The 11,930-nt window shown below is 40.3% G+C and overlaps 2 protein-coding genes across 2 annotated transcripts; one reads left to right on the top strand and one right to left on the bottom strand.

Moving 5' to 3' along the window:
• Nucleotides 1-4,228: 4,228 nt before the first annotated feature.
• Nucleotides 4,229-4,987, bottom strand: LOC104104418 (uncharacterized). The gene has a single exon (XM_009612496.4). The coding sequence runs from the start codon at nt 4,985-4,987 to the stop codon at nt 4,229-4,231; it is 759 nt and encodes a 252-aa protein (XP_009610791.1).
• A 5,729-nt stretch (nt 4,988-10,716) lies between these two features.
• Nucleotides 10,717-11,133, top strand: LOC138904634 (uncharacterized). Its single transcript, XM_070193139.1, has one exon. It carries the CDS (start codon nt 10,717-10,719, stop codon nt 11,131-11,133), a length of 417 nt encoding a protein of 138 aa, XP_070049240.1.
• The last annotated feature ends 797 nt before the right edge of the window (nt 11,134-11,930 follow it).

The following is an 11,930-nucleotide window of genomic DNA, read 5'->3' as shown; positions in this document are numbered from 1 at the left end:
TATGTGTTTAAGTATACAACAATACTATATTCTTTATCAACGTACCTCGTTACCGCAAAACCTGTATGTTGAAAGCACTTCATGGCAAGTGATAGATTGACCTTTTCCACATGAGCATAATCTTCTGGCTTCATTGACGGTGTGTGTATTATTCTCGCAGTTGTGATGCAGACCAGTGTGAACTTCAAAAATATTTCGCTCGCTGCAATACTGCAAAAATTAATGCCACTGTGCTCGCTTCCTATATTTCTCAAATCGTTTCATTGGTTGGGGCGTAAATTCAACACCCCTTTCCAATAATGACGATGCACCTCTAGATCTTTCAACAAGCATCTCCGCCATCTGCTTGAAAGACATCCGCACCATGGCAGTGACAGGAAATCCACGTGCAAATTTCAATAACACGTTGAAAGGCTCTGACACATTTATAGTCAGTATTTCCCATCTTCTACCACCATCTTTGTGCAAAGTCCACTTGTCAAGCTCATGTCGCATCAACCAAAGATAGGCTTCTGGGTCTTCCTGCCTAATCAATTCCATTCGCCTCCTGAATTTACACTCTTGGTGATTTGTTACAGCCATCCACATTAAATCATGTAAGTCCTTTTTCGGATAAGCCCTTTGGAAGTTGGCCTTCAAGTGCCTAACACAGTAATAGCAGTAGGCATACGTTTCCTACCATGCACGCAAATTTTGTACAGAACTTAAAATAGCGCCATGCCGGTCAGATATTAGACAAATACCTGAATGTTGTTTGATAACGTGCTCCTTCAAGTGGTTCAAAAACAATGTCCACGTTTCTTGGCTTTCATTGGCACAAATAGAAAATGCTATGAGAAATATACTTCCATTAGCATCTACTGCAACGGTGATCAACAACTTAATATCATACTTTCCATAGACATGAGTGTCGTCTATGGATATTACCGGCCGACAATGCACAAAACCATCAATGGCTGGTTTAAATGACTTGAACACATATCTGAATATGCATTCTAGTATTCCTGGACTCTGCTCAAGCTTCCATTCAACAATAGTCCTAAGGTTAAAGTTTTGCAATGCAGCCATGTACTTGGGTAGAGCGGCCAAGGACTTATCCAAATTACCATAAACAATTTCAAACGCATGTTTACGCCCGAGAAATGCTTTTTTTTTTTAGTAATGGTACATCCATATACCTGGTGGACAGATGTTATACACTCTTTGATCATGTATCTTATGGACGCTTCAATGTGTGGAATCAAGACAAGAGAAATCAAGTCAACATTCAAGTTAAAATAATTTCCACTAAATGTGTCTATTTCACAATTGTGGGTGCTAATGTATTTTCCCACAATCCACATATTTGTTTTCAGCTTTCTTGCACGCAGCATCCAATTACAACCTTGAAACCATCTACGATAAATAACCTTGTATACTTCCGGAGATGACTCATGAACCACGATCTCACGACACTCTTTTATGTAATACATTCGCATCGCCCTACTTAGGCGTGCTTTATCAGCAAAAAGCATGCCCATTTGACAACACTGTCGCCCTAGATTCATCCCACATTGCTGTCTGAATTTCGTCAAGATCCCTTGTGAGGGCATCCACATTCGGCATGCTTGGAAACTGATCAAGGTAGGGAATCACCCTTGAATGAAACGACACATGGGACTCGTACACACTTGGTCTAACGGGAGGTAGAGCATGCTCCCTCATTAAATTAGGTTCATCATTCTCGTCCTCATCATCATCACCCTCATCAGGGAAGGGTATATCATCTCCAGACTCATCAGCATTGTTGTCATAATCACTATCATCTTCCCGACTCTGCGTATCTGCCAAATCCCGATCAAATATTTCATTTTCGGGCAATTGAGCAAGGATAAGACCTTCAAGTTGCTCGTTTCACTGCACAACCAATAAAATAATGAGTTTCTCAAATTCATCCAAACTTTACATAAATTTTTTATCACTTAACTTACAAATCAAAATGTGTTGATATCCCATGATGCACATTATCCTTTTGCTGATGACTCTCGGATGAACCACTATGATCCAACACACCAAAACTAGGCATATTCTAACTGTTTGTTAGTTCATAACTTGTAAAATTCATATCTGGCCGGTACCCCCGGTGGAATATGTGAGTTTTAATACAAATTCAATACATAAAATAAACTTCGTAACATAAAGAAAAATTAAATTTTACCACTCGGTTTGTGAATTATGTAAACTTAGGTATAAATTATGTCCTCGCTCCTCATTCGCCCGTGGAGATAAGTTTAGATCTTGCTAAACTCTTTCACCCGGAACCTGTTCAGATAAAACTACTCCAAAAAAACTACCCGATGATTGAGGGATATCCCTATTTTGTGTAACCTCATTATTGCGAACGTTTTCAGCCTTGACGTACATTTCCAATATTTTTATCACAAGAAGTTCCCGGTATTCATCCAGAGTACTCAAAAAATCTGTTAGAGTTTCATCGTCCTCGATGTTAAACTCAGCATAACAAGCAACCCCTTGCGGATTAACAGAATATGGATATCTTCCGGTTACTTTAATATTAACCGAACGTTTGCTCACACTCATTTTTTTACATAACAACGATACCAATATATCATACTCCATTATAAGTGAAAACTTAACATGACACTGTGGAGAACAACTATAGCGTACTGAGTTATTCTCCACCACAATATCACCCCCCAATATAATGATACCCTAATTTTTTGCTCTTCGGACATTATGACAAAATGCAAAATAATTTACGAACAAATATTTCGGAAGATCTGAAGGATCCTGAATGGATTTTTACCAAATTCTGAAACTCCTTAAATGAGGAAAAAACCAGCCCGAGGGTACAATTATTTCATGTATAGCGCATGCATAATAAACACTATATATGTAGCGCGTATCCTGCATGCGCTATACCCATATGAATTATTGGTGGGTCAGTAAAGTTCAACTGAATTATTGGTGGGGCAGAAAAGTTGAAATATAGCGCAGTTATTCACCACGCTATACCCTAACGGACAAACGTGTCGTTAAGGTATAGCGCAGTGAATCACTGCGCTATATAAATTGGTAGCCACTTTTTTGGCCACCTATTTTTGTCGTTTGAGCCCAAAAGAACCACACTTTGGTTCCGAACTCCTACTTATAGCATGTTTGGTCAAGCATCTTCAAAGTCAAAAGTACTTTGTCTCAAAAAAGTATTTTTTCAAAGTTGAAGTGTTTGGCCAAACTTTTTGAAGAAAAAAAAGTATTTTTGAGTAGAAGCAAGCAATTTTGGAGAATAAAAAAAGTAGTTTCTCTCCAAAAGCATTTTTTTAAAAAGTATTTTTTTTAGAAAAAAACACTTAAAACTTAAAATCAGATTTTAAAAGCTTGGACAAATACTAATCGCTGCTCAGAATTATTTTTCAAATTAATTAATCAAACACAAACTGTTTCTTACCAAAAGTACTTTTGAGAAAATCACTTTTAAAAAATCACTTATCATTATAAGTTGATTTTGCAGTTTGGCCAAACAGGCTTAATGCTAACCTAATGGAATAGTTAAAGAAATCAAGATGGAAGTACTGAAATCTAAAATATCTCAATCTTCTACTCCTGTCAATTGATTCTCCTTTTGAATTTTGGAAAGTCAAAAACATGAGTAAAGGCGTATAGACCTTAACTTGTAGGCTCGTAATGCTCATTTTTTGATACCTATATTGTAGGTTCCATCATGTACCAAGTCATGCCAGCTCAAGCAAGAACAACTAAAAGATAAATCCATTATTTTTATTGTCAAAAGGCAAGAAATTAAATTTTTAAGTGAACCCGTATAATTCATCGTTCTCTCAGAATAAACAATTAAATATTTTGCAGAATAAGCAACCAACTACGACTAATATATTTATGTCTTAGTCTTTGACAGAATCAGAAGAAAGCAACCACAATTCGGGAGTAGACAGAATTCCAGCATGTGCAAGCAACCAAAAGCACAAAAACAAAATAAAAGCAGAGAATGGGACAGATAGCAAATGTTATCTGTTCTTGAACCTCCTTTCCCCTCCCAACTCCAAAAAAGGCATGTGGCATTACATGAATTATGTCCTTTTTCTGGCCCCAGTTCGTTTCCCCCCTCAAATCTAAACCATTTTAATGTAATGGAAAACAAAGGAATAATAGTAACACATTTCAAACCATACTTTATCTAAAACTTAAAAATAATAGTACATTGTTACACTAATCACCTCTTCTTGTACTTTTCCTTGCCTCTGGAAAAGATAGAGCCCAAACCAAAAAAACTTGGTGGAGGGACATTTAATACTGATTTGATTCTAATATCATTACTGTATGTATTACTTGGAATCTTTCTCAATGGAGGTTTTTGATATTGACCTGTAGATACGGAGAAAGATGATTTATGGGAATGTTGTTTGTGCTTAACACTTGGAGTAGAACCAGTTGAATTACTTCGAGATAAAAGTGGCAAAGGACATAAAGTCCTAGCATAACTAGTACTAGTACTACTACTAGTTCCACAATTCAAACTACGACTACGCTTGAAGTTCCAAAATGACTTTGAGTTGTTGTTCTGCTTTTCATCGTCTAAAGATGATGATGATGTTTCAAGAATCCCACTTTTTGTTTCTATCAATTTTTCATTCTTGAAACATGTGTTACTGGGAGCGACCAACTTATGACTTTTTGCCGGTGACTTTTCTATCTTGTTGGGCGGAAGAGTTGGAGCAATATGCTTTTTCTTCATTTCAATGGGAAGAATCTTGCCATCAAAGAAAAGCTCACCAGCTGAAGAAGATTGATCAAGATCAAAGCTTTGATGTAATACACAAAAATCAAAATCAATACTACTAGAGGAGGATGAATAATTATTAGTTGATCGAATATACTGTTCGACAGGAACAGGAACAGTATTTGTCTGAGAAATGTCATGAGATAAAGAGATACGAGGACTAGAATCATCTGAACATGGTTCAATCGCCATTATAATTGCCTCTCAATATTTTCTTTCTTACTATATACTATATTAAAGGATTTGAAGGAAGAAGTTCTCCAAAAAGATAAATTTAAACAGATGGGGTTGGTCATAAAGAAGGGGCTTAGCTAAGTTTGAAAAGTCCAAACCTAAACTATAAAAGACCAGAATAATTGAAAAATGCAACCGTCAAACTGACCCATGCATTGGAAAAGAAGTTGGACTAGTTTTATTACTAGGGTAAAGTGGAAACTTTTCAACTGCATTCAAATTTGCTACACGCAAAAACTTGGTCAAACGAATTTTCGGTGCAGTAGTAGCACAAAATTACTCCCTTCGGTCAACTTTTTGTCATTGTATTTTGGTCCAAAGATAAGTGTACCTTTAAATAATTAATAAAGAATTAATTTTATTTTTTAATATTTACCCTTATTTATATATTTCAATATGTTAAGGTAACAATATGCAAATTATAATTAAGGGTAATTTTGTCAATATATCTTTTTTCTTTAGGAGTTAATATTTTTTTAAGGGGTGTTCTAAAAACAAAAAAGTCATTTATTATGAACTAAAAGGAATAATGTAAAAGCACAAAAAAATGATGAAGCACCGAAAGGCATTATAGGAGTGGTGAGTTTTGCGAAAAGAAGAGGCTTGGAAGGAGGCTAACGAGGATTATATACTAGTTGAATCGATTTAACTTTTATATATATATATATATATATATATATATATATAGACTATAGTCTTTCACGTTTTGTAATGGCCCTATTGCGTACCCTCAAGAAACAAGTCCACTCAAGATGCAAATAATATCACTATTTTTGTTAAAAAAGAATAGAGAGAATTTTACATTATTGATATACTTAAGTTGAACTTATATTTAAATTTTAAGATAATAAAAAGAAAAACGTCTCACTATCTCACCCTGCACTTTAGTACTATATACGGTCAAAAATCGAGTTTGTCCTTCGTATGACTAATCGAGACTGGAACATGATAGACCAAGGTTCAACCTCGTATAATGTCGAGTCATGATGCGAAGTTAGGTTGCCGAGCTCGTGACCCAGAGACCGATCAAGTTCAAAAGCGGCCAAAATCTAGACCGAGCAAAATAGAGACCGATCAAGATCAAGATCGGCCAAGATCGAGATCAAGCCAAAAAACAAAAAAAGCCGGAATATCCACAATTGGGCGAGAATCTCGGCGAAAATCCCGGCGCATATTAAGGAGAGGCCAATTAATTAATCTATCATGGGATTCCTTACTATTTTTAGGATTATATTGAGAGTAGGACTTCCCTACTATATAAAGGGGGTCTGATCATTTGAAGAAGGGGACATCATTTTTATGCAATACAAAGCAATACACTGCCTTCTTTAAGCTTCATTATTTTGTTACTCTGTTCATATACTAGCGGAATCTTCACTTGGTTCGAGGGTGATGAAACTTGAGGGCCAAGACTAATTGATTCATTTGGTTTGTATTTATTCCTTTTATAGTTAATTTCAGTACTAATCTATATATTTTCTCAATTTGTACCAAATTATATCATGTATCCTTAGAGCCGCGTATAAATTCAATTGTTACCCGTTTTTCGGGTAAACAGTTTGGCGTCCACCGTGGGGCTAAGGATAATAGTGATTATTTGATACAAATCTCTATAAAACACATAATTTTACACTTGCTCTTTGAAGTGTCTTTGATTTTAGGCTAAGAATGACGAACTCTCAATTACTGCCCCTGCATATCGACAATGGATCGGGCCATCAAGGTGAGAATAACAACGTGACGCCCGGTGATGTAAGGCCACCCGCTGACCCCATTGGGACTCGTGTTGTGGATCCGACTGACGTTAATTCACATGTGGCCATCGACGCGAATCACCATACTGGTCCCGAAAACAGCGTCCATGGTGGAACCCGATCTGCAGTTCGAAATACCCAAAATATCGGAGAAGACGGGATCAGCCTATGAATGATCTTCGAAATGTTACAAGCTCAACAGGTGGCGATAGCACAGTTGCAGAGCCAAACCCAGGCACCGAGCAGGGCTGAGCCCGGTCTACCCCAAGAAGTCACCCACATAATGGGGCTAGCCGTGATAAGGTCAAATGAACAAAAATTGGGGACTAACCCCGAAATTATAAAAATGCTCGAGGAACAGACAAAGCGGATAGAGTCAGGGGAAAAGAAGATCGAAGCAAACGATAAGAAGATGGAAACTTATAACTCCAGGGTTGATCAGATCCCGGGGGCACCACCAATATTGAAGGGTTTGGATTCCAAAAAGTTCGTACAAAAGCCCTTCCCCCCGAGCGCGGCACCCAAACTGATCCCCAAGAAGTTTTGCATGCCCGATATTCCTAAGTATACTGGAACGACTGACCCCAACGAGCATGTCACCTCTTACACGTGTGCCATTAAAGGGAATGATCTAGAGGACGACGAAATCGAATCCGTGTTACTAAAGAAATTCGGGGAAACCCTATCAAAGGGAGCAATGATATGGTACCATAATTTACCACCTAACTCTATCGATGCTTTTGCCATGCTTGCAGATTCTTTTGTAAAAGCACATGCCGGAGCCATAAAGGTCTAGACTAGGAAGTCGGATCTTTTCAAGGTAAAGCATAAAGATAAGGAGGTGCTCAGAGAGTTTGTGTCTCAATTCCAAATGAAACGAATGGATCTACCATCGGTCGCCGATTATTGGGCCATTCAAGCTTTCACTCAAGGACTAAATGAATGAAGCTCAGTGGCTTCACAACAGTTGAAGCAGAACTCGATTGGGTACCTGGCTGTTACTTGGGCCGATGTACATAATCGATATCAATCGAAGATTAGAGTCGAAGTCGACCAGCTGAGGGCTCCTTCCGGGTCCGTTACCAAAGGGGACGTTGATCGAGAACCAAGGTCGAACAGGGATCGATACCAACCATATAATAGAGATCGCAGGGGCAACGGGCCAGGGCATAACTCCGCATGAGGTGTAAGGAGAAATGATCGAGGCCAGAGCTCTCGAGGGCTCATGAGCAAGAATGGTTTCGAGAGTCATACCGGACCTAAGGAAGCACCGCGATTATCGGAATATAACTTCAATATTGATGCATCTGCTATCATATCGGCTATAGGACGCATCAAGGATACTAAATGGCCCCGACCTCTGCAGACCGATCCAGCCCAGAGGAATCCCAATCAAGTACGCAAGTATCATGGCACCCATGACCACATAACAGAAGATTGCAGACAGTTAAGAGAAGAAGTAGCCTGGTTATTCAATGAAGGGCATCTTCGGGAGTTTCTCAGTGATCAGGCCAAGAATCATTTAAAAAACTTGGAGTTCAATAGAAAAAATGAGCAAGAAGAACCGCAACACATTATTCACATAATTGTCCGAGGGATCGATGTTCCCCAAGGGCCAGTGTTAAAATGCACTAAGGTGTCAATCATAAGGGAAAAGCGACATCGGGCTCAGGATTTCATACCGAAAGGAACCTTGTCCTTCAACGATGAAGACGCAGAAAGAATCATACAACCCCATAATGATGCACTGGTAATATCTGTACTCATGAATAGGACTCAAGTTAAACGTGTGTTAATTGATCCAGGTAGTTCGGCCAATACCATTCGATCGAGGGTCATAGAACAAATTGATCTACAAGACCAAGTCGTGCCCGCGGACCGAGTGTTAAACAGATTCAACATGGCATATGAAACCACTAAGGGCGAGATAACTTTGCCAGTAAACGTGGCCGGGACCATCCAAGAGACGAAGTTCCATGTGATCGAGGGCGACATGAGGTATAACGCCCTGTTCGAAGATCATGGATCCACAACATGAGAGCAGTGACCTCGACCCTTCACCAGGTCCTAAAATTCCCAATATGAGAGGGAATCAAAACAATCTACGGGGAGCGACCCACTGCAAAAGAAATGTTTGTCGTTGACGAAGTGATTCCGATATCAACACTCTCATCGACGAAGGGGTCAAATTCGAAGGGAAAATAGGAGGCCAAATAGCAATCGCAAACGCGAGCCTCGACCTAACTAGAGAAACATGGGACTGACGAAGATGATGATTATAGGATCCCTCAATCCTTCGTAATCCCCAATGACTCCAACGCTACCAAATCAATGGTCGAAGAGCTGGAGCAAATTATACTAATCGAACATCTGCCCGAGCAAAAAGTATACCTGGGCACGAGGTTAAAACCCGAGCTCAGGAAAAAGCTTATTCAATTTCTTATAGCTAACATGGATTGTTTCGCTTGGTCCCATCTCGACATGACAAGGATCCCATCGGAAATCACCACTCATAAACTAAGCTTGGACCCGAAGTTCCGTCCGGTGAAGCAAAAAAGAAGACCCCAGTCCGAGGTCAAACATGCTTTCGTCAAAGACGAGGTAACCAAGCTTCTTAAAATAGGGTTCATCCGTGAAGTAAAATATCCTAAATGGTTAGCAAACGTAGTAGCAGTCCCTAAGAAAGGAAACAAGCTTAGAATGTGTGTAGATTACAAGGATCTAAATAAAGCATGCCCCAAGGATTCTTTTCCTTTGCCTAATATCGATCGCATGATCGATGCCACGACCGGCCACGAGATCCTCAGTTTTCTCGATGCCTATTCTGGATACAACCAAATACGAATGAACCTGGATGATCAGGAAAAGACCTCGTTCATCACTAAATATGGTACCTACTGCTATAATGTAATGCCATTTGGATTAAAAAATACCGGTGCCACTTATCAACGCCTAGTAAATCGGATATTCGAAGAACAAATAGGGAAATCTATGGAAGTCTACATTGATGACATGCTAGTTACATCCCTACGAGCAGAGGACCATTTGAAGCACTTGTAATAACTCTCAGTATATTAAAGAAATACAACATGAAGTTGAACCCGAAAAAATACGCATTCGGGGTCGGGTCAGGCAAATTTCTCGGATTCATGGTATCCAACCGAGGAATCGATATTAATCCCGACAAGATCGAAGCTATCGATGGCATCACGGTAGTAGACAGCGTAAAGGTCATACAGAGGTTAACCGGACGCATGGCCGCCCTGGGGCGATTCATCTCTAGGTCCTCCGATAAGGGCCACCAATTTTTCTCGTTGCTAAAGAAGAAAAATAACTTCACGTGGACCCCGGAATGCCAGCAGGCCTTGGAAGAGCTTAAATGGTACTTATCGAGCCCGTCGCTGCTTCACACGCCGAGGGCAGACGAATAACTTTACTTGTATTTCTAGTATCGGAGGTAGCAATGAGTGGAGTCCTAGTCCGAGAAGAATGAGGTACGCAATTTCCTATTTATTATGTAAGCCGAACCTTAGGTGAGGCCGAAACTAGATATCCCAACCTAGAAAAAATGGCGCTCGCTTTGATAAGAACCACTAGGAAACTAAAACCATACTTTCAATATCATCCCATATGTATTGTAACAACTTATCCACATAGAAATATCTTGCATAAACCGAGCTTTCGCGACGGTTGGCCAAATGGGCCGTAGAAATCAGCGGGTATGATATTGAATACCGACCCCGAACAACAATTAAGTCTCAAATTTTGGCAGACTTTATAGCTAACTTCACGCCAGCCCTAGTACCCGAGGTCGAAAGAGAACTGTTGATAAACTCGGGTACGTCTTCGGGAATCTGGACCCTCTTTACAGACGGTGCCTCGAACGCAAAAGGGTCCGTACTCGGCATCGTATTAAAACCACCAACAAGCAACATGGTTAGACAATCTATTAGAACTGTGAAATTGACTAACAACGAGGACGAATATGAGGGCATGATTGCAGGTCTCGAACTAGCCAAAGCCTTGGGAGCGGAGGTGATTGAAGCCAAATGCGACTCCCTCCACGTGGTGAATCAGGTTAACGGAACCTTCGAAGTTAGGGAAGAACGAAAGCAAAGATACCTAGATAAGTTACAAGTAACTTTGCACCGATTTAAGGAGTGGAGTTTGCAACATGTGCCTCGGGATCAGAATAGTGAGGCCGATGCCCTCGCAAACTTAGGGTCATCGGTCGAGGACAACGAGCTTGATTCGAGGGCCGTCGTGCAACTCATGAGTTCAGTAGTTGAAGAAGGCCACACCGAGATAAATTCCACAAGCTTGACCTGGGATTGGAGAACAAATACATAGAGTATTTGAAAACCGAAAAGCTTCCCTCAGATCTGAAAGAATCGAGGGCCTTGCGCATAAAGGAAGCACGATTCACCTTGTCCGAAGATGGAACCTTGTTCAGAAGAATGTTCAATGGTCCATTAGCGATATGTCTAGGACCAGGAGACACCGAGTATGTTCTTAGGGAAGTTCACGAGGGCACTTGCGAAAATCACTCCGGTGCCGAATCATTGGTTCAAAAGGTAATCACTGATATCCATGGCTTCTTGGATGGGTTTGAGTCTACTTCCTCGGAGGACGCCACCGGGTTTGGTGATTTACCGGTATCAAAAAAAGTACCATCATCGGGCACTACCGATTCTTCATCGAGCTCAAAACTAGTGGACCGATTCCCGTCCCCAAGTGTTAACCCCGACCGTAGGCGGAATATAGTGCTTTCTATCCCGAAAAATGCTCAGATTTTATCTCCCCCGTGGGGATTGCTAGCTACCTTCGGTCCTTGGTGACCGAGGAAGACCAAGCCGTGATGAACGCGGTAGGGGCAGCTTGCCTTTTTAATGAGGCCCAACATGCTCTGAATCGGGTAACTTCGAGGGTCTCTATATTATTTCCTTTAAACTCGGTGTTGTAGATAATTCTAACATCTTCTTCCTTGTTTGCAGGATTCAGTGTTGCATCATGAGGCTTTTCTCAGAATCCGGGAGGAGCACAAGGTTGAGGTTCGGGACCTCACTGAGAAAAATGATACTTACAAGCTTCTTAGTGAGAAGCTTCAGGTCGATTTAGTGACGGCTCGGGATAAGCATGCCGAGATG

This window comes from Nicotiana tomentosiformis, chromosome 2, assembly GCF_000390325.3.
Source record: "Nicotiana tomentosiformis chromosome 2, ASM39032v3, whole genome shotgun sequence".
Classification (NCBI taxonomy): Eukaryota; Viridiplantae; Streptophyta; class Magnoliopsida; order Solanales; family Solanaceae; genus Nicotiana; species Nicotiana tomentosiformis.
This window is presented reverse-complemented; position numbering and strand designations above follow the sequence as displayed.